The sequence below is a fragment of the Melopsittacus undulatus genome, chromosome 5, assembly GCF_012275295.1.
Source record: "Melopsittacus undulatus isolate bMelUnd1 chromosome 5, bMelUnd1.mat.Z, whole genome shotgun sequence".
Classification (NCBI taxonomy): domain Eukaryota; kingdom Metazoa; phylum Chordata; class Aves; order Psittaciformes; family Psittaculidae; genus Melopsittacus; species Melopsittacus undulatus.
Window position 1 is genome coordinate 34,117,448 of NC_047531.1, and position 23,822 is coordinate 34,141,269.

Here is a 23,822-nt window from a genome sequence, read left to right on the forward strand (position 1 = left end):
AGTAGAAGGATTGGAGACTGGTTCCTCCCTTAGAGCCACACTGAAGATAACAGGAGTTGGACCTCCTACGTGCAGAGCAATGTCTCAGCAGGACAGGGGGTTCTGAAGGATGAGATGTCCCCTCAAGTGAAAGCTGTAGACATGCTGGAAGCACAGGCTGCTACACAGAAGAAAAACATTCAAGTAACTGATCCACTGGAGGATTCCCAAGGCCAGTCACCCATCCTTTATTTTTGAGCCACAGACTTTTGGCCTTCCCACCAAACCGCACATCTGTTAAAAACCATGGACCATCAATCTCCATGTCCCAGCCCACCTCAGGCTTCAGCAAGCCTCATGTGTCACTAACTTTGCAGTGAGCCTGAACACTTGCTTTTCTCCTTTCATTTATGCTTCTCTGAATTTAGTTTGCTTTGGCTTTGAAGGAAAACACATAAAGTTCCTTGACACCATGACAGGATGACCTATGAGTCATTAACTTCAATGGTTTGTCTAATTACTCTGGTCCCAGCCCTGCAGCCCCTAAGGCAGAAAGTATAATTCCAGAGCCTGAGCTCAGACGGCAACCTTCCTGCAAGAATTGCTGTCAGGAAGGCTTCATCCAAAGAGGAATGGAAAGGCTCTGAAGCACACAGCTCAATGAGCTCAGAGCTCCAGCTAAATCAGCCCCAAATCTCCAAGAGACACATGCAGCAGCTTGGGTACTGCACTGCTAAAGCCTGCAGCATGCTCTCTCTCCATGCAGATTCATGCTGCTGGTGGATACAGAAAGTTCAGAGGAAACTTCTTTCACTGTGGAAAAAACTGCTCCTGATGTGGTCAAATCACAGTACTTAATCTCTGTCTCCCTCTCATGGCTACAGCACAAATACAATTGTTTGTTTAGATGAGGGAATTAGATGTATTTCATTATTGTTCACTCTGGGATACTGCATTAAACTCCACATCATAACTATGGTGGTGCCCTGTGCAAAAGTCAGAAGCTTAAGAGAGGTTCTTGCATCTTGGGCAGTGTTAGCCACAATGTGGACCTCCATTTAAGGATCTCATGCCTTACAGCATTCAGCCTAAGAAAGGAGAGTGATGGATTTATGTTGTTAGCTGCTGTAGCTGAATCACTGTAATACAGACTTGAAAAAAACTGTGTTGTCTTCACAGTTCCTTGAGCAGAAGTGTGTAACATGGCCAGAGTATGATCAAATTTTAAGGGAAATGACATGCTAAGTAAAGGTAACACATTCTGATTAGGAACCTCTAAAATTCTTGCAAGCAGCAAGATCTTTTACAGCATGTTGGTTTTGGGTTTTTTTCTCACCTTTTGGAAGTGGGGGCATATCTGGAACACGAGTTTCCATCCCAGGCACAGTATGGGTCTCTGGCAAGGCAGCAGTCTGCACAAGCCTTCCCATACGTGTGACATCTGTGCAGTGAGAGCTGAACCAATCCATCCCTGGAACCAATGTACAATTGTTGCTGCAAATCAGGCAAAGCAAATGAATTAGGAATGTTCTCCAAGCAGCCTATTTAAAAAGTTCCCTTCTTCAGTGCCATGATTACAGACCTTCAACCTTCTCCTACATTTCACAAAACAAGGCAGAATTCCTCCTTTACCATAAAATGTTTCTCAAGGCTCAGTGTGAACTGGTCAGTCCCACCCATCCCTGACAACACGGCAGAGAGGAAAGAAGACTGCAGTACTGGAAAGATGTTGACACTCAACATCTTTACACCTTTGGAATTGTGCTGTAATAAAAAAAAAAAAACAGCAACCAAACCACAGAAAGCTGGATGGCCATGATATGTGGAATCTGGGAACTAGGGATGACTTTGTGTGGACAAAAGTTCATCTTCTACTTCTTATCCTTAGGTAGATGAAGCTAATATTACTCCCCTCTCTCCCCAATGTGTGAGTAGATTGCCTGTTGAGACAAGGGTGGTCCAAGTGCTTCCTGTTGAGCTGGAGCTGGCTCATGCAATACTTCCAGCTGGCCTGCCACCTTCTTTCAGGGGAGATGGGACCCAGCTGTGCTGTGCGTGCCTGAATGGCAAAATACCTCCTTCCGTGCGAGGGAGTCGTGTTGTGCCGGCGCTGCTCCGGCCACTTCTGCAGGGCAGGGAGAGATGGCTGTGGTGTCACGCTGTCTCCCAAACATGCACGTAGCCATCATAGAACTCCTGGATGCCATAAAACTGTTTCCCATCGGGAGATTCCCAACGGGGACTGGCTTGTGTGCTGCCAGGATTGGACCACCCAGATTTAGACTGCAATTTTAGAGGGGGGACTGGGTTTCACTCTGTGTACACACAACTTTTAGCACAATGAGGCCCTGATCTCTCTTGGCTACTAATAAAAATAACAAAAAGAATAGTAATAATAATTTATTACTAGATTGTAAAGAGACATGTATTTCTAGTGACCAGAAAATGAATGTGCATTGACTTCACTCACAAATCCCACTACCATATGACTAAAGATGTGTTTCCATGAATAATTACCATCTTGGGTAAACAAATTACTGTTTGTAAGCAAATGTGAATTAGGCAGGCAAACAAATTCAAACATATCTCCTTCTTTCCAGATACATTTTAAGAGCCATCCATGGAAAGCTTGGCCAGTGAGTAGCAGGTGTCACCTGAAAACAACAAGCTGAACATTCGGTATTACTGCATATATCCTGCAGTAATTAAACAAGCTCTGTGCTTACCTGCTTCTGAGAGATCTCCATAGTTGAGATAAATGAAGGGTGCTGAAAAATTAATAAAGACGGTGCATTAGTTCACACATTCTCTGTTCTTAGTGAAAAAGAGAGCAGAACTTAACATACAAAAAAAATACAGTTTCATTTGCTTGATTTAGACAAAAAACAGAAAATCACCAAATTCATGCTTTCAAAAATAGGTTCCATAAATTTTCCCTGCTACTTATGAAGCAACTGGCTTCAACTGTCAGAGTCTGCTATCTAGTCCATCCTGGGGACTAACAATGAGCCTTCATGTCAATTTAAGATCTTATTAAGGACTATTTGAAAGGATTAGATGGCACTTAAGGGATACATAGGCAGATCCCCTGCATCAGGATGTGAGAGACAGTGAAATTTTTGCCAGTGACTGATGTAAGAACAGGATAAAGCTCAGGGGATTATCTATTGCCTAATAGAAGATGATTAATCTAAGCCTATTGTTTAATGCTAATACAGTCTGAGGAAATAAGGGATGTTTTTCAGCCCTTCACCCCCTTCAATTTTCTGGATTCAAAGCCATAGAGGTAACAGTCATGGATGTTACCAATAAGAATGCAAAGGAATGTCTGCTGAGCAGAAAAAAAAAAAAAAGTTGTTTTTTTTTCATTTTAAATATGATATGGTATATTTTTCCTTGACGTTATGCTTAAAGAATGCAGCAATTTGGTGCACATAATAAAACTACTGATTACTTGGCAGGCTACTGAATAATCTTGGTATTTTCTGAGTGATATCTATAACTGATGTCCAAGACAGTGGGAAGAAGCCTTTAAATCAAAGTTTCATCACACACATGACATATCAAAAGACATATGGAGAAGTACATTATTTGAAATAATTATTGAAGATCCTTTCCTTACACGTGGAGAACACTCGCTAAGTCCCAGATTCATTTATTTACTGGGGACAAAAATTTCTGGCTTCTGGCTACAAACTCATATGCACATGGGAGAGAGGATGTGTGAGAAAGTAATTAGAATGCCAGGAAAGTAGGTAAATTTTGATGAAAAAGTAAGGTGAAAAGTGAAGAAGAGCTATACAGCATGAGAATAAAGCAAAGTGAGAATGCAAAGAACAAAGAAGAACCTAATAAATTGAAAAGAAAATTGGTGGGGAAGACACAAGTCTCCATTTTCCTATTGCAATGGTATGTCCACATCAGCTCCCTCACCAGCAATGAGGTTAATAAGAAATTGTGCCTGTGCAACAGAAAGGAAGTTGGTCTTTTTACAAACTCTATTTATAAAGAAGTCATTGGTGTTAGCAGGGCTCCAGTTACTTTTTGTCTTTTTTCACTCAGGCAGAATAACCAAATGAAAACAGTCAGAACCACTGAGTCAGCCTTTACCAATAATCAAAACTAACTTTGCTTTATTTCTTTATGTTTTCAATCCCTAAAGTCATTATTGTAAAGAATCTCTCTGCATCTGTGGAATTTTGTTTGTTTGTTTGTTTGTTTGTTTGTTTTAAACCAATTATAATTTCACAGCAACAGTCCCAAAGCTGAGACCATAGAAAAATTGGCATTAAAATTAAAATACAGCTAATAAAAAAACTGGGACTCATAATAAGATTTCCAACTAGAAAAGGCAGGATAAATGAGACTGTCCATGAGTCTGAAACATCATGGTCTGTTTGTTTTTGGACTTTTTGCAATTGACTTGCCCTAAGAACACCAAGGCATTTAAAAATGTACATAGCATCCCTCTGGAAACTTGAACTAGTTCCAATAAACAACCAACCAGACAGACAAAGCAAGTTTGGGCCTTTAAGTCCCCTAAATATTATTTAATTAATGTTGCAGCTGTTAATGCTTACCTTGAATATCTGCAGCTCTTCCAGGACCACCTCCTCCTTAGTCCACTTTTCCTTTGTGATGCTCACAACTTTCAGGACTGTGCCTATATCTGAAATAAATGTTTATCATGTAAACTCCACAGTTGTTTCAGTACATATCTGCCACTTAATTTCATGCCCCAAAGATAATGCATCAAGGATGCAGCCTTCAAACAACATCTATCCCTATCTGCATCTATTGCTATCTGTGTAACTCTATATAATGTGGTTCTGGTTTTACTGTATGGTTGAACCAGGACAATTGTAGGCTACTCCTGGCAGGGACTAATTCTCCTGGTACACAAACATACAAACAGGGACAAGCACATTCATGCTTCCAACTAGAAGTTTCCACAGATTTCCTGATAAAGAGATGGGGCCCATCTGACCCTAAAGAGGTTCAGCTTAGAGGACTAAATTGTCATAAAACAATTAATTTTCATCAAGTATAGCCCCTTAATCCGATATAGGTTTCATTTTAATGTGGAGAGTTAAGCAATGCACTTTTAAAATTTATCTTTGAATTTTAGGGAAATTTTTAAACAAAATCTCCATTCAGCATCAAAATTTTAATTTAATCATTAGAGAAATTACTTTTTTAGAGTTGTTTTTTAAAATCAAATCTATTCATCAATTTTAAGCCAAGTTCCTGCTTGGTGGAAAAAAAAATAGGTGCTTGTTTAATCTCAGACCATTTCATATCAGTGAATTTTGAATGGGCTTAAAAAGAACCCTTAAAAACTGCTCAGGGAAGGCAGACTGGGTGCTGGGATGTGCACAGCTTACACTATGCATAGTATTGAAGTGATGAAAAATAATACATTATAATAGAAAAATGAGATTTTTCCATCTTGTTTTCCCAAACTACTGAAGATCATATTACCAATCAAAGCCAAAAGTATTTGTTTGCCTTACATATTAGAGCTCTTGTTTGTTTGTTTGACATAAATGCCAAAGTCTGCAGATGTACAAGTTGGCTGTATACATTCAAACATATAATAAACTCCTGATCTGCTGCTCAAAATCTCCTGGGTGATTTTGTGTATCTGAATCCAGACTCTATATAATATTTGAAATATTATCTTTCAGTTTATTTTTTTTCCATAGCACAAGTTTAGAGGATAAAATAGAACAAAACCATGTGCTTCTGGAAAAGAAAACTCACTTTCAAGGAAAGCACGGCAGACAAATCAGTATCTGCATATTATGGAGTGCCACCTAGTGACTGCACGGTACATGCTGTTCTTGACATCTGAATCTGAGGATCTACTCTGAAAGAATTAGCATTGGTGCTGGGTTATAACAGTTAACCTGGGAGTATTCAAATTGCTGATCTCTCAATATAATTTTATTACTATGATAAATTTTATAGTGGAGGATAGCAAACATCTGAAAGCAACCTCTATAGCCACTAAAAGAATGCTTTGTTAATTTTAACTAGTAAAGTCATCTTTTCAGGCAGCTAAGTTTTAAATTACTTTTCCTCACTTTTATCAGAACAAAAGCATGTTTAGTGAGTACTCCCAAACCCTGTGCATCTCACTGCTCGGGAATGTGCTCCCTTTCCTTCTCTGTTGGCTGTATTAAAGACTGCATTCAGAAAGCAACAAGGATTTTCCATCATCACAGCTAAAAGTTTATTCACAGCCTTCTCAGGCAGCAGGGGAGCAAACAGCACTTTAATTTTTTTTTTATGAAACTGTGTTTTTCTCTCTGACACCACTGTACACGACTTACAGGGATCATAGAGGGCCTTTCACACTCTTTTTTTGGAAGACGGAAGAGTTGTGAGAAGGATTTAGCTGAAAGACCTTAATGGTCCAAGAGAGAGGCTATCTCTGAAGACGCATATGTGATAAGGCAGCTGGAAAGTTCTTGAAGGCTGAGACAACCCACACTTTATAAGAGGTGATGCTTTGTGACAACTCACTCCTTTTCCCAAATCACTTCAGAATATCTATACCTATCAAACTACTTGCTGTGACACCAAGTTTGCTTATAGGCCAGATAAAATGTTGTGCATTGGGGTACACACAGTATTGGAGCAGGATTCAAACAGAAATCTTAATTTCCCTGCAGCTCATGGCAGGAGCTCATCCACCACCCCTGAATAAACCTTTTCACCTACATGCAACCTAGTTTCACCTGCTGTGACATAAGGTAATAGCAATGACTTTCTTATTAGTGTATTCAGATCAAATAATAAGTCTTTATAAGACCTACCGATAGTGAGAGAAAGTCAAATTGTAGATTAAGAACAAGGAATTCCAGTGAAGTAAGATGGTAGATTATTACTTCAAAAAAGTTATGAGTAGGTATGTTAATATTTCTTAGCATACCATGCTGCTAGGTGATTAATCCAGTGATTCTACATTTAATTACTATGATAAAATTAAACATTTTCCTGAAGGCATATAACTATCATAACAATGTAAATAGATACATAATTATCCATAGAAAAACTGCAAAGCAGGTCTCTTCCCTCAGAGAATAGTTTAACCTCTCTCTGTTCAATCCTAGTTCTCTTGTTTGGAACTATTCATGTTGCTATGTTTTATCTTTAAAAGTATTAGGTATAATTTTTGCCTTAGGCTCAATTTTGAATCTTTCTTAGCTGGTCAATGTCACATGAGATTTAATGAAGTACCATGTCACTGCTGGTAACAGGAAGTACTTCTTGAAGTTAAGGTAATTTTTTTTTCCTTTTAATTGAATGTTGATATTCTGCCAGCAGGAATTAGAGGAGACTACCACGTAACTTAAGGACAGGTACTGAATGGTACTCAGGGTAAGAAAGTTCAGGTACTCTGACCCTGAACTAATTTATCACCTAGGGACCAGGAAGCATTAAAATCATGGTAGTGGCAATCTCTTGAGCTGACAAATTAATCTAATCTTAGTATTTCCATGAAGACCTGGCACAGAACCAGAAGCATCTAAATGCTTCTTGAAGCTGCATGTGTAGGAAACATATGTTAATTAACGGGTTTATTCAGGACCTCCTGGAGTAAAAGTATTCTTAAAGGATTGTGGTCTATGTAGAATGATAGTGGAAGACATCTCTCATACCTGTTCCTAGGAAAATTACATCATATTGTCCATCTTCTGCCATGACATGGTCCACCACAATCTGAGTCAGACGATAGTCCACATTGATTCGAGTAAAAACTGGTCCTCCCGTCACTGGGTACACGGATTTGTACATCAGTGGATGACGTTTGATAAAACTAATGACTTCATCAGGAAAGTCTCTGGTAGACTTTATGAGTGGATCATAGGTTTTGCTTGGACACTGAATGAAAGAAAGACCACAAGATACATGGGATATTAGGAAAGAAGTACAAGTACTTAGTAGGCTGGATTGTGTAGTAGGAAAGCTGCCCGGTGCTGATCATCTGCATTGGTTTGTAAAGCTCATTTGCCAGTACCTGGTAATTTGATTTACAAGTGAAAAAGCTCAGGTTTTATTAGAAAGCATGGGAGCACACTAGCAGTATGTGCTACTCTGGTTCTTCAAAGGGTCATTTTCACTCTCATTTCTCCTCTCTCTCTCCTCTTTTCATCTTTTACCTGTCTTCAAAAGCTCTTCCCCTTCATTTTCCGTTATCCTGCTCCCACTTCTCCTCCTTTATCTTTTAAAACCAAACTTGTTACTTTATTTCATCTCACTCACTTTTACTGCTACTCAGAATTATAAATCTTTCATTCCTTTTAGTTATATGACCATATTTGCAATTACATATATGCAAGCTTTGAAGAATTATTATAGGCTTTTCTCCTTTCTCAGAGATTTTGATAACCTTAATTAAAACTTAGAAGGAAGATGAACTTCCTTAGCTTCTCTAAGATGCTCAGGAAAAGAAGACAGCATTAGTACATCTCTTTGATGCTGGATAAAATGTGAATTAGTTAATATTTATTGCATTAACATCTCTCTAAACACAAACTACTAAAAACTACTTTTTTTTTGAGTTTTGTTACCAAATTTTCTTTAAGACCATAGGCAAGATGCCTTATGTTTCTTCATCTAACAGTGTTCCTGAAGAAAGTGTGAGACATGTCTTAATATTCATACTTCTACCACTACTAATGAAAATACATTATTATTATTACTATTATTATTAACATTCAAGCAGTACATTCAGTACCGTGATGCACTTTGAACCCTTTTTTTTAGTCACATATTGAAGCCAGCAAATATAGCCATAAACAATCTAATAATATAGGATAATATCAATTTTTTCTTTAAATACCTAGAAACTATTGTTTATAATACCACAACAGATGCCAAAAGTGCAGGATGCTTTGGAAATATGGTGTTGTGAATAAGTCAAAAATTCGATCCATATTCAAGTAGAAACCAACTTTTCTGTGAAGACACTTGTGAACCCAGTAAGAAATCAGGTTGCTCAATGATTTTTTCTCATCCCAAAGCAGCACTTGTCCACCATTACTTTTTGAAAGTAAGCATTTTTTAAGACTGGAGAAATCCTCATGATGGGCTCAGTACATCTGCAACTGATTTCACCTCCCCGTCCGTTGCTACACTCACAGGCAAAGTATTATGGTATTATATTTTAGAAAGAGAAGAGAATCAAGTTTGGAGTGAAGGAGACCTGCCACGCTGCTTAGCTTTCATTTCGAGGCACAGGTACCACCATGCAGTTAAATTTGCTGCATGCTTAGCAAACGAGTGCTGGTATCGGTGCGAAGGACTTTCAACAGCAAGACTAGAGTGCCCTCCTGTGGCTACGATGGGATAACACCAAGTATTTAAAGTGCGGGATCTTCTCACACATCAAAGTTCACCCGATTTTTGTATTTCTGCTCCTCATATTGCGGTGGAGTTTCTGCCCTGTTGATGCCGTGAGACAGAACTGGGGAACAGCCTCACCAGCGTGCCCCAGTGTTACACTAACGGCTTGATTCCTTGGGAGGTATGCTCAGAGTTACTGTGGCAGAAGGCCCTGGTAAATGCTTTGACTATGTTCATTTTTCCATACTGAAACACCCCTATCTTTTCCCTGTATATGGTCTGCAAACAGAGGCGATAACTTTGCAGTGAACTGCACCTCCTACACCTCCCGTATCTCTCATTTATTTCTTTTTCTTAAGAAGGCAGATTCCCCAGATGATCCTTGTAGTTCATTATTTCTCAGATGTGACTTTCCCTCCTCATCCACATAAACCCTTGCCCTGACCCATAGCTCAGCTGCTGCAGCATCCTTTTCTCTGTTTTTGTACAGCACAGTTTCATCCTCTTCTGGTCCAGACAACTGTTAAATCTATTGCCCCCCTATATCCCTGGTGTCACTTGTTTGTTGCTGGAGTTGGCTCCCCCCTCTGTTAGATCCATACTGACAAACTAATCAATTCAGCTGTTCCTTTGGCTTACAAGTAAGTTAGTTCTCACACTTCTTGCTTGAATACCACTCACAAACCTAACTCTTCAACCTCCTTTATTTTTTTCCTTTTTGTGCCTTCTGAGGTGAGCCTAGCAACGTATTTGCAAAGTCAGTCATGTTGGTGACCCATCATCTCTGAAGCTCACCTATCTATGTCTGCTTTCCCTCCCATGGCTGTTTGCTTCTCTATTTCATCCTTGGTTTACATTTAGTCTCTTACCTGAGTCAGAGAATGCTTCTTTTTTGAACCTGAAGCATTTAGGTGTATATTTAGTTAATTAGTGTTAATGGAGCACTACAAATCCTGGATGATAATACTAAGATGAACTGGAAACACCAGTCCAGTTGGTGACACCCCTTTACATATATACTGTTGACTGCTTCTTTAACTCTATTTTTAACTAAGCAATCCTTGTGTTTCCTGCTAGGTGGAGCCATAACACAGTCTGTGAAGAAAGAAATGCGATGTCCTGGGTTCAGCAGTAGCAGTCATTTTTCTCCTTCTTAGCAGCTGGTGTAGTGCTGTGTTTTTGACTTTCAGCCTGGGAACAACGCTGATGATACAGATGTTTTTAGTTGTTGCTAAGTCATGTTTACTCTGACCAAGGACTTCCTGAGTCTCATGCTCTGCCAGGGAGGAGGAGAAGCCAGGAAGAAGCAGAGACAGGACATCCGACCCAAACTAGCCAAAGAGGTATTCCATACCACTGGTTATCATGCCCACTATATAAACTGGGGGCAGTTACCTGGAAGGGCTAGATCACTGCTTGGGCTGGGCTGGGTATCGGTCAGTGGGTGGTGAGCAGTTGTATATTCTTCCCTTGTTATTTCCCTTATCATTATTACTATTGGTGGTAGCAGTAGTGGTTTGTGTTATACCTTAGTTACTGGACTATTCTTATCTCAACCTGCGGGAGTTACATTCTTTTGATTCTACTCCCCATTCCTCCAGGAGCAAGGAGGAGGAAAGGGGAGGGGGGGAGAGTGAGCGAATGGCTGCATGATTGACTGGGCTTAAACCACAACGTGATTAAATAATGCCTTCACAGGCAATGCCTGCAGTCAGGAGAAAGTTAAGATTTCCTGAAGTTGGTCTACAGTCCTCTTTCATAGCTAATTTTGACAGAGAAGACTTTAGTTCATATTCCCAAATCTCCAGCTTGAAGTGTTCAAACTATGGTGCCAGTCAAGGGCTTGTGGTTAAGATTTATTCCACTATGTAAAGTTTGAAATTATGCAAAACATTTGCATTACAAACAGCACACACAGCATCAGGTTTTCACTGCCTGTTGTTCTCTTCCTGGCCTTCAGGAATGAATATTTTTCCTTACTTTTAGAGCAGCAAAGGTCTAAGTCTTTGCCACGTGTACCAGAATTAGATCTCAAAACCACAAATTATTTCAAAACCATGTTTACATTTGCATGGGTTGAACAAAAGTTTGTTGGAATCAATAGAAAGAAACACATGTACTTTAATTGCCTTTGGACCAGATTTTTTCCTCAATTTATTCTATGTAGGATGAGAAACAAATTTACTTCTTCACTTCCCCAACCCATGCACTAACTCTCTTCCCTTCAGTGTTTACTAGAGGTTGATTTTCACTAATATGTGCATTTTCTGTGGTTCATGTTTCCACTTGCTACTCCGAGTTACAGTCTGTGTCTTCTGGAAATTCATGATTGCTCACCTATTCACAGTTCAAGCCCAGAAGTCCATTTTTACGTGAAAAATTCAAGTAGCCCCATGGGTCTTAAAGATGTCTCAGATTTTTGCCAAAAATGCATCAACAGAGGAAGATGAGAGCAATGACATCACTTAGCTAAAAACTACTAGGATAAAATGTCTAAAAATATGGAACTATAAAGTTGTTACAGCGATCCCAGAGGCCCAAACCCTACCATGCATGATAGAGGGAAATCTTTGCCAGCTTGTGCAGCTAATTTAGTAGAAACAAGGACTAAAGGTCTGATCCAAAGATCTGTTTGAGTCAACAGGGCCTTTTCCAATTACTTCAGTGGTCTTTGGATCCCATCCATGACCACCAAGAGCAGCTGGGCAGGTGTGACCCTGTTATGCTTGGCCAAGGGAGCTATTTCCAGAGGCATCACTCACTGTGGCATGATGGACAGACCAGGGGAATGAAAAATATATTTTGGCCACCCTTTGGCAAAGTCCTCAGGCAGCTGTTTAAAGCTTTGTCCACCCATCATGTCAGAACAATTCCTGTGGGCTTGTGCTTCCTTTCACAGCATCAATAGGATGCATGATGGTAAAGGCTGTGTGGCCAAGTGGGTGAGTGAAATAGCCTTTCACCTCTGAGTTCACATCCTGTTGCATGTCTCAGGATAATGATACCAGTGTTCCCTGCCCAGTTCACAGAGGGCATTTATTCGCATCATCGGCACCAGATGCTGTCTCAGATATGTGTCATCTCCCACTGGAGACAATAAGTAATTGGCATTCATATCAAATGTCATAGTAGTAGGTTAGCATGCATGTTTCATACAGACTATAGGAGAACCTGGCTCCATAAAAGTTCTCATAACACCGTCACTGTGCTTTTCCAGCATCTTCTGCTTTTGCAACAGGGTGGTATTTATCTCACCTGACCTAGAACCTTATCTTGTATGTATGTGAACTGCACAGAGGAGGTCCCTATCTCTTTCTGATAAAAAAGTCTAAACAACTAGCCCAGATTGGATGCTTTTCTTCTATATAGCTGACATCAAGAAAAATGAATCACATTACATTAGTAAAATTAGTATTGATAGATAAGAATGCTATGATAAAATTATTCACCATATAATTATTTCTTCTTCAGAAGGCCTATTGCTTAGGCCTTCACTGTCTTGAATGATGATACAAATATACATGTTAGGAAATTAAAAGAAGACAAAAACAAAAAACTGAAACCAAAACCAAATAACAAAACAACAGAAGTAGAGTTGAAAGTGCTAAGTGTATTCAACTGTTGTATAAACCCTGTGGCACAAAACTTGTAAAGTATCGATTCAATATTTACTTCGGGTTTTTCCAGTGCCTTCTGTGTAATCTCGATTTGACAATAATCACCCTGGACTAAGTCCTGATCCCAGATGATCGACAAAGATGCCTTTAATTCCCTCACACCTTTTATTTGTATCCAAATGTAATCAGGACATGGTCAATTCAGATTAATCTTTCTCAAATAAAAGAAAATACACACTAACTTAACAACACTGCACATAAATTCGGATTAATCTTTCTCAAATAAAAGAAAATGCAGACTAACTTAGCAACACTGCACATATGTAAAGTTTTCTTTTTTCACTTGTCTTATTAAATTTGCAGCTTAGTAGAGTGCTGGATCTGTAGATCTCACACAATACTGAGACATATGATGTGACTGTGTTAACATTATGCAGGAACCCCAGCCAAGATTTTCAAAAGCTAGTGCCAGAAGATGGGCTCCTAAATAAACCTCCAATTTGCCAAAATGCATAGTGCTTCGCACCATCCAGTGAAGTCAGTAAGAGCTGCTGGATCTAACACCTATTAAAATTGTGACAATTATTTGGGTGTGTAAAAGCTATACGGTATGTAAAAAAATATCCTTTTCATTTAATTTTGCATCTTTAGCTCAGCAGTGATGCTCTCTACTGACAATTCTAACCAGAATGCTGTTCCCTGTGAGCTTCAAAAGGGTTTCACTTTCCAGTGTGTTGAAAATCCCAGTTTAAAAGTGACTTGTCACACTGAGCCTTGGACACACTTAACAATGAGACTCAAACATCCATAGGCTAGATACACAACAGGGACTTTATAATACCGAGTGCAGTAGGCATCTGCTTGGTGGGTTTTGCAATGTCCAGGCTGGGAATTTTTATGCATTTCACAAGGAGAACTAAGCCACTCTCTTGGGAGCATCTGAAGTGGCCAGCATGAAACACTAAGGAGTGAAATATTTCTTAAATCTCTCCCATATCGGAAAATTAGATGCCTTAGTCTGGGCTTCCCTCCTAAAGGAGGTGCTCCTCTATTCCAAGCATCTGGATCAGAGCCATCCTAGGAGCTACTCGCTCCTTTCTGTTGAAGGTGTTTCCCTTTTCATGGGATAATTACCTCTCAGCTCAGCCAAAAGTAGTAAGAATGTTGCCCAGATGTTAATCAGGAAGGGAGAAGATCTGTTTTCCACTGAAAAGCTTTCTATTTTATGCTAAGTGCCATAGAAACTGGAGCACCAGACCTTCCCTCAGAGGGAATGAATTAACCACATGGTCCTTTTCTCCCAAGCTCTCAGTGAATGAATATTTAACTAGCAAGAAGATAAGGCCTGGTAGTCAGCATTCCTCTATGATGTAACGTAAAGTCTTCAAGGCTGTAAATAATTTCCTTATCACTGATCCCTCAAGCAAAAAGCAGAGAAACAGAAGAGCTACCTTCTAGTCACTTCTGTGTTACATTGAGACCTCCCACACACCCAACACATTAAACTTTATTTGTAGAGTTTATAAAGAAATGCAAAGTCCTGACGATTTAAGACATAAGACTGAGGACTGGTATGAGCTTCAGAGATGCCCAGAAGTACGCCAAAAAATTGGGTATTGTAGGTTTATGATCTTCTGTGGTTTAGATGACAGCTGAGAAATTACTCTCAGGGTGTAGGCACTTATGTGCCATTGGAGATTCAACCATAAGCCATTCTGAAGATGAAACCTGGGTTCCTGAGTGGTCTAAATACTGTCTGGCTTCTTCTCTCTGGTCTTATCAAAGCAACACAATACATTGTGCATTTGGACCTGTCTGCAAGAAGCCTTAGTACTTCTCAGTGGGATGGATGAGTTATGCCGGAGGAACTGGGCACTCAGCAGGGAGACTTTCATTCTAACCATACTCAGAGGAAGCCTGGAAGTGGTCAAGGGAGAGGGGAATAAGTCAGGTTCTGCAGGAGACAAACAGCAAAATCTTAAATGGAATCAACCTCACTTAACCACCACCAGAAAATCACAAACAAAAATACATTGAAACCCTTTTTTTTAAAGTAGTTTTCATCCACTGAATGTGCAAGATTTGTTCTACCCTGTTCTACTGCTTTTCTTCAGCACTTTGTACTGTTTTTCTACTTAACACACCTGTGTTGTTGACAGAAAAGGCTGATATAAAACAGTATTAATCTGAACTTAACTGGGTTGAGACCAGCTAGGTGAGTGAATTTGACTTTGCAGGTGGCACTTTGCAATTCTCTATTGGTCTCTTCCAGCAAGAAAGGTGACTGGGTTCACAGAGTTTTGAAAGACTACTACGAACTGAAAGGTGATTCATGCTAGGGAGAACAGGTTGGTAAGTAACAGGAGGTGGAGGAGGCTCTCTCATGAAAATAAACACATAAAGTGAAACATTTCACTTAATTAAGCAGCCTCATTTACAGTGGGGAGATCAAAGGAGAGAGGAATTGGAGAAGCAAAGAATGCACTCAATCCCATAAAAGATCAGGTGAAAGAGGAAGATAAGTCTGAAAGTAACAAGGGAAATCTGTTCACAGTCTTTTATGAAGAAACCTATTAAAGCAGCAAAACTAACCAGATGGGAGGACAGGGGGAGACTTTCTGGCATACAGCATTTCCCTGTGGTTCAGCCAAGTCCCAGAGGGATGGACACCACACCTCAATCAGCCCATGCAACAGATTAGCGGAAGAAATAACGGAAGGGGTTTCACTGAAGAGTGGGAGAAAAAGATGTACGGAGAGAAAAAGATTAAAAAGATCACAGGAGAACCTGAGGGCTTGTATGGGAACTTCATTTAAAAAGAAATACACAAAGAATTAAGGAGCTCAGAGCCATTTTCAGATCTGGAATGGAAAGATATGAGACTTCAAATGAACAAAAGCAATGTGCTGTTTCTTCTTGTAGCTAAGATGACTCAGACTGCAAGAATCTTGCTTTACTGATGCAGATCTTAGTTTTGAACTTTTGGGAAATAAGTTAGTAAAATATCTAGATCTACCAAAAATATTTGGTGTTGCCTTGGATAGCAGTTAGAGTCCTATGTTCTACAGCAGATCAGTCTCAGTATTAATCTTTATCTTTAAACATTGATTTCCTTTAAAAATCTGATCTTAATGACATTTGCTCACCATGAATGAAATGAGGATGACATCACAATTTCCATATGAGGGCTATGAGTTGATGAGTTGCTCTGATAGTGCAATGGTTACAGCTAAAAAACTTTTCTGGCTAAATAAGCTAGAAATGTTCGGGTTTTCTTTTTTTCTCCTAATTCACTGAAAATCTTGTTCAGATGCCTTCTGTGATTACTGGGAGGGCATTATGAAACTGTTTCATGACACAGACCACCCCCTAAAGAAAGCCCTTGAGTTTTCTTTATCAATGGATAGTTTCCTGGGCAAAACCCTAACAGACTGGAAGAAAATTGGATTTTTCATCTGGGGACAGATATGCAAGTCTGATTTTTAAACAGCAATAGAATAAAGAGCAAAAGTTTCCTTGGTTTTCAAATTGCCCTTTGTGTCTCCTTTTTCCAGCTTCTAAATTGAAATAGATTTGAAGCTTTGCCTCTGTTTAATTTCCATTATTTCTACTTGCTGTTCAATACTGTTGGGAGAAGTCAGGAGTAAAAGAGCTGTACATTTTGCAGTGGCAATGGTGTGGAGTGTACCAGAGATCCTGTCACCCTGCTTGGTGGTCTCCTTACAACGGCAGAGGGCAGGCAGACCACACTGCAGCACCAGGGCCAGGCAGGCAAAGGCTCCTGCTGCCTGCACACCACCCAGCATTGCGAAGGCATGATATCATGGTCATGTTTGGAGTTTATCTGTGACACAAATTGCCACAGGAAGCATTTTGTCAAAATTTCAATATCAAAGTGGTCACAGCCTCTACAGTGAACAGCTTTATTTACTTAGGAGATAAAGGCAGCTGAGCAGAAAGTTAAATTAGGGTAAGCAGTCTCCTGCTTCTCCTGAATGCTGAAAGGAAGCCAATGCCTCTCTCAAAACTAAACATCAAAAGAAATGCATTTCCTAGTATAGCCATTTTTAGACTTTGACAGTGACTTAAAATACAAGAAGCACAAAATCAGGGCAGTGCTGGCAACTGTTGTGTAGGAAACACTTAGGTAGAGCTGAAATTTCAAAAACGTTACAGTAACTAAAAAAAGGACAGATTATCCCTCTTTGACTTCGTCCTGAGCATTTCTGAACCACCTCTTAGCCGGCAAGAAATGGTGAAATTAAGGAAGAACATTTCAGTGCTCACACGGCAGTGTTCTGCAGGGGTATATAGCATGCTGCTGCTCTTCCCTGTCTTTGAGCACCGTGCTGCTTTTTCAGATCCCAGTCTAAATCTCTTCATATCCAGAGATTTGGCATAGTGCGTTATGAAACCATGGCATTAGGATACTTATTTGAATTCCCTGTATTAAACTACTGTTGCAGTACAGCTCCACTAAAAAAAGATAATTAACTACGCAGCAATACATTTATCTATATAGCAATTATTATGCATATCTTTCTTCTGAGAGCTTTCTTCAGTAAAATCTACTTCCCTTCCTAGCCTTTGCTCAGAAAAACTCCTACAAAAATCCACTGAGTATGGAGGTCCTAAGGATTTTAACTATACCATTTTCTCACAGCTGTTATCAGGTGCTTAAAGGATGCAGTTGGAGAGTTAACTGGCACCTTATAGAAAATAGCCATTTATGTTTAAACTTTCCAACTTTTAGAATACTTGCAAGCATGGATATTCAAATCAGTGATAAAGATCAGCATTGACATGCTTCAGCATGACATGTTTCCTTCATTGGGAAGCCCAGCTCAAGCATGTGATGGCTAATACACTCAAAAATGCAATGAGCTTATGACCCATCTGTCTATGCAGAGTGTTCATCCTTATGGGGAACTCTCCAAGTGAGTTATTTTAATCTCTTTAGATGCCATGGGACCAGCTATTGTTCTTGCTGGCACCATTTTTGTACTTAATGCATCTGCATTTCTTAGCCAGTAATGGAGTTGCACATGCTTAAAAAAAAAAATTAAATTTAATTTCTTTGCTGGGGGCACTATATATTTTGCATGAGAGAGATGCGTAAGCCTACAGTTCCTAAATTGTCTAAATTAGGAGTGCATTTGCTCCAGCAGCACAGATGCTAGGCAGGCCAAATCAGTCTTTGCATCTGCCTTAGTCTTTAGAGAGAACTGCTTTGTGTGTCTTGCCTGCAGCTGGAAGGAGAGAATAAGAACCTGGGACCACCAAGCGCAGCTAAAAGGATGGACCTGGACCATGCAAATGGGTTCATTGGAAGGATAATGAAGAAAACACAGAGACACAAGTAAATGTGTGAAAAGAAGAGCTAAATAAGCCAGATAATAAGGCTTGAAGCAAAGGTTCAATGTGACAAGTCTCTTTTTAAACTGTGATTTTCAATACACTGGAAATAGAAACCCTTTTGGAGCTCACAGGGAACAGCATTCTGAATGTTTAAACATTCAGCACTGCTGAACTAAAGATGCATCATTAAATGAAAAAGATTTTTTTTTTACACACCTTATGGCTAGTTTTCGAAATAACTGTCACAATAGGTGTTAGATGCAGCAGCTTTTACTGATTTTACTGGGTGGAAGCAAAGGTTGCACCAGTGCTGATGTCAGAGAAATAGATACACCCAGCTGGCTCCTAGACAAGGCACCAGCAGTAGTCCAACCTCAGCATTTCAGTGCTTGGCTAGATTTATACGTCTACCTAGTACTAGGTCACTGAATACTTGACCAAGATAATGTAAAGCTATCCTGGATAATATCTATCTTACTTTTAAAGCACTGCTCCTCGATGTTCTACATATGAACAATTGTTTAAAGTTCTGATAACTTTTTCAAAATAGATGTGTTTTCTAGAAATATCAGTTTCTTCCTCAGCTATAATGTAGGTCTGTGCTTTCCCAAATTTAACACCAAGACAGAAGTGAGAGAAAAGTTATTTAATAACTTAATATTCTCCTCTTTGTTTTCACCTAATTATTATATCTGAAATCTAAAGATACTGGAAATTAGAAGCATTTCCAGATATTACACTTCTCTTTTTTTCCTACCACTTATTGTTTATCACATAAAGTCTTCAGCAACTAACTCCTTATTTCACTTCAAAACAAGACACATGCACAAACACACATAATAAAATCAATTACCATATATCAAAGAACAGGATTTTAACAGACACAGAATAATAGAAATACAAGACAAAATACTTCATCATAACTTAATATTCCATAAAAAAAATTGCCTTTGGTGTTCTATAAAGTATTGATACCTTAGAGGTGATCCCAACAGACAGAGATAAACCTATACAGTAGGAGATCACAGGATGAAAGACAATCAGGATATAGACAGTCTGGACACAATGTTATCCCAGTCATGGAAAAATGTATATTTATATACCTACAGGGTAGGTAGAAGTCTGAGCTGTCAATGGAAGGGAAGGGGTTGAGAGAATAATTTGAAACATCCTCAGTGGAAAATATAATTTACCAGGCCAGGAATGTGTGTGAAGTATGACTGCCTTTGAGTAAAAATAGAAGCATGTAATTAAGGAGACACTTACTGTACCAGGTCTGGGATACGGGATGCGACCTTCATATTGTACCCACCGATGATCCACACTCTCTTTGTGAGCATAAGGGCCATTGAAAACAGCTCTGATATCTGCCATGCTGTACACACAAACTGCAGAGCCCTTGAAGACAGAGCTGGAAAAGAAGATGTGTATATGCATGTTGTGAACATCTCTTTAGTGCACACCTCATCCAGTGAATTAATTAATTCCACAGAATCTAATGGGGTTTGGATCAACCTGAGAGTTGATATAAGGGGTGCTAAAAGACAGTGTGTACCGGTCAGATAACTACAAATATTTAATATCACTCTCATTACAATTTAAAGCTTTGCTTGGTTGAAACCAGGACTTATTCTTTGAGAGCACTTGACAGATAGACATTTTTTCTAGTGGCTGACAGCTTCCAGCTATCATTTATTAGCTATTTTGACTCAAATTTTCTGCCAATGAAGGACATATCTTTACATTGTGTTCACATCTGGAAGTTTGTATATTAATGATATTGCAGGTCACATGCCTGAGAATTACAAGTTGCATCAGACAGACAATAGAAAGAAATTATTTATTTATGTTTCTATGTCCTTTTCCTTTTTTTTCCCACATATTTCTCTAAAGAAAAAAAACAACAAGCAAACAAACAAAAAACCAAACCCATACAACAAAAAAACCCCAAACAGTTCAATTTTCAAAACAACAGCATGACGAGTTGTTGAGTGGTATGAAGTTTAGTTACTTCGTATGCCATTTCATTAATTGTTCAACATTTCATTCAATTCTAACTATCTTTTTTATGGTTATACATGAATGGACTCACTGTCATGGCTACTTCTAAGTTACAGAGGGCCTTGGCAATTTTTCGCTGTACTCATATTGTTCAGCATTTAGCTAGTTCTTATAATTTACATTCGATTCAAAAGTTCTGAAGACAAAATAATTATTTATTTCCTTTCTAACAATTCTATAGAGAACACCTCATTACTGCAGCTGATAGGTTCATTCATTGATTAATCCATCCCCCTGACATAAATACGAGTTATTCTTCCATCAACTCCTGCTTATAAAAACAGTAAAATATCACTTCAGAGCACAGGGGGGGTTTGATCCTAAGAAACAGCTGATGTCAAGTTGTTGCATACAGAAACAATGGTTCACAACAATGATTTGTCTTAAACAGTAACTCTTGGTTGTTCAATAAATACGACTGAAATTGTTAAATTCAGATAGATGAGGTTGAAATAAACTAGCATGCTTTTGATTGTTAAATTTCCATTATATTTTACAATCATACTGAAAAGTAGGTTCACAAAGGTTTCGGGACATATCGTATGATTTTAATTTCGGAAAATATTGCCCTTAGTGACTACAGCCTCAGTACAGCAACCCTTATTCAAGCAGTCTCTCGCTGCTCTCAGGAATCAGTATCTAGTAATAGAAGGATTTAATAAAAGGATTTATTTCCAGGGGCAAAAGTGATCCTAATGCATACCTTGTTGTAGTGAAAACTCCATATACAAGCGGATTTCTCTCATCTCTTGTAGAAAGTAAGAATACATCTTCTGCAATGGGGAAAAAATAAAATTAAATATTCACTGAATATTTCTGCATTTGCTATTTGTAAATATATAACAAAGGTTTATTTTTGTCCAAATGTTAAATTCTGACATGTGAATTTATGCCAATATTCTGAAATTTGTCCATATGCAGACAGTCTGTTTTTTTATACAGAATTGGATTTTCACTTGCCACCTTCTGCAACTTCAACTAATTTCAGTTATAATCAGAGACTTCAGGTAAAAGTCAGATATATTACCAGCACTGTTTGGAAAAGCAGTAAAATCAAAACAAGACACAGTGCTTCTCCAAACAAGAAAATAAATACAAACAATACTGATGTCAGAATAAAGCATGAAAGACAAATCAACTTACGCAGCTCATCAAAGTGTGTATCTGTTCCTTCAGGACCAGGTATCGAGCACACAAGCCTGGCTTTCAGAAAAGTAGTCCACTTGTTTATTAGGCTCCTTTGACCTCCCATATCATTCTAATACAAACAAAATTAGAAGACTTAAATATTAAACAAATAAGAAGAGTTTTATTATATTATATTTGATGGCAGTACAGTACTGACTGCTTTTTCAGTCAGATTCCAGTTTGATCTTAACAGCAACAAAGTCTTATTTTTTTGATGTTTGGGTTTCTTTTTTCTCAAAACTAGTGTGGATTACCTTTTTGTAAGTAGCTCCAGTAGTCAATTCTCAGCTTGCAAAATCCCCTCACCAGTTCTACAACTGTACTTCTGCGAAAACACATCTATATCATGTGATTACCTGTTCCCTGTGATGCAAATCTTTGTGATCAGTTGTTCTTCAAGAATTCTTTACAAACCCAGTAATAATACAGAACATTCAGGATAGATTTCTCAAAACTCAAAAAACTACATTCATCAGCAGTTCTTGCAATGTAAATACTGCACTGTTGGGCTTGTTTTTTTTTTTTTTGTACATAGTACACATTCCAGGGAAAAACAGTCATATTATTTTAATAATAATTGTTATGGAAGTATCAGCCTACAGTCCACAAAAAGGATTTTTTTTTTAATTTACTTTACTATGGGTTTCCAATATATGAACATACTTGCCCAAATTCTTTCTTTTTTTTTTTTTTTTACTGGAGAAATAAAAATCTATAAAAGGTCACTTGAAATTTGAATAACCCTTCTGAAGGGCAGATGTCTTTCTACTGACTTCTATCAGTTTGCTTAAGAGCTTACCTCCTCTTTACATTTATCTGTCCCTTTTGGCCTCAAATAACAGATCTATTTAGGTTCTGCAAAGCTATTCAGGCCTCAGTGGTACTCCTATTTAGACTGCAATGATATTGCAGCAGGAATTCAGACACTTAGGTGTTTGAATTAAGTGCAGTAGTCTCGCAGCTATAGGTTCTGAATTACCCCATGAAGGTGCCTACTTCATTTATAAACTCTGAAGCTTAGGGAATCTCTAATGTAAATTTAATTACCATAAAATTGATCACAAATATTCATTCCCTCTGGATTCATTAGGAAAAAACACTTTTTTTTTGTTAATTGTCTTTGCATCTCTGAAGGTACAGAACCAGCCAGCAGGAAACACTGGGTGTTGTAAGTTTGGTGGTATTTCCATAGATAGTATTTGGCCCTTCAGGGTTGTATCATAAATATTGCAGGCATTCAACAAGATGTTTTTTGGTGCTGAAATCCACTTCACAAGAAGTAACACTTCTCTGATAATGCAGTTAACCATTTTCTCTTTTCATGTGCTTGCTACTTTTAAATAGGTTAGCTCAGTTGGAAATGATTCCTGTTAATCTATAGCCTTTGGAACTTCTGTTCTAACAAGAATTGCTACCTCCTTTCTTGATTTCCTGAGGTCCTGCCAAGCCTGAAGCTTTACATCTAACCAACAGATTTATTAGAAAGGTGTCAAAATTAGCAGCCTGTAGCCAATAGAAAAAAGAAGCTCTGCATGTGTGTGTCCTGTTCAAAGGCACAGCAGATAATCTTTATTGTGTAATTAAAACCAATTACAAAGACGCAACAAAGAATCTTAAGAAGCAAGAAGTGTTAAGCTTTTCCTTCCTCTGGCAATTCGGATTAGCTAAGCAATTCTCACATTGCAGGGCTTCCACTTTGATTTCTGGTGGATGCAGTGCAGCCTTATAGGAGATGAGATGTTTCTAACTGCTGGCTAGGAAAGTGGGAAGGAAGCAAGATGTGATGAGGCTGGAATGGAAAAAACACTCTTGTCTAGCTACTGCTCCTTTCATCACAGGCATTCAGCTTCTGTGAGATGGAAAAATACGTACTTGTGTTTAACCACCTTTAAATCGTGATCCAACACCACTTTCACAAATTCTTATTTTAAATATATCAGTAGTTCCACTGCGTTCCTAAAGAGTAGTGTGAACCCAGTACTGTGCTCAAAGGAAGCAGTATAAGCAAGTGTTATGTGCTTTAAACTGGACTTAAGATGTATCCATATTTCCTCACTCTCAAGCCAGGACACAGTGTTAACCATGCTACTTGACTATTTGAGACATTACAACAGACATTCAGTAGGTGTGCCTTACATATCCAAAAGTTGCCAGTAACACTGCACAGTTTATAAAGCAGCAAGTTGGATGATGAGCACTCCATGATCTACTGAGTCCTTTGGAAGCCAGAGAGTGAATAAATTATGGTGCAGAAAGGAAAAGACT

General features: G+C 38.7%; 1 protein-coding gene across 2 annotated transcripts in view; it reads right to left on the reverse strand.

Annotated features, from left to right (window-relative positions):
* Positions 1-23,822, reverse strand: part of SEMA3D (semaphorin 3D) — a 139,733-nt gene that overhangs the window by 18,412 nt on the left and 97,499 nt on the right. For both annotated transcript variants that reach the window (XM_005148376.3, XM_031048311.2), the window contains exons 9-15: positions 21,513-21,627; positions 21,073-21,142; positions 19,575-19,719; positions 7,647-7,869; positions 4,560-4,648; positions 2,706-2,747; positions 1,316-1,473 (exon numbers count right to left, since the gene is read on the reverse strand). In XM_005148376.3, the coding sequence (XP_005148433.1) occupies positions 1,316-1,473; positions 2,706-2,747; positions 4,560-4,648; positions 7,647-7,869; positions 19,575-19,719; positions 21,073-21,142; positions 21,513-21,627 (842 nt within the window). The remainder of the gene's footprint in view (positions 1-1,315; positions 1,474-2,705; positions 2,748-4,559; positions 4,649-7,646; positions 7,870-19,574; positions 19,720-21,072; positions 21,143-21,512; positions 21,628-23,822) is intronic.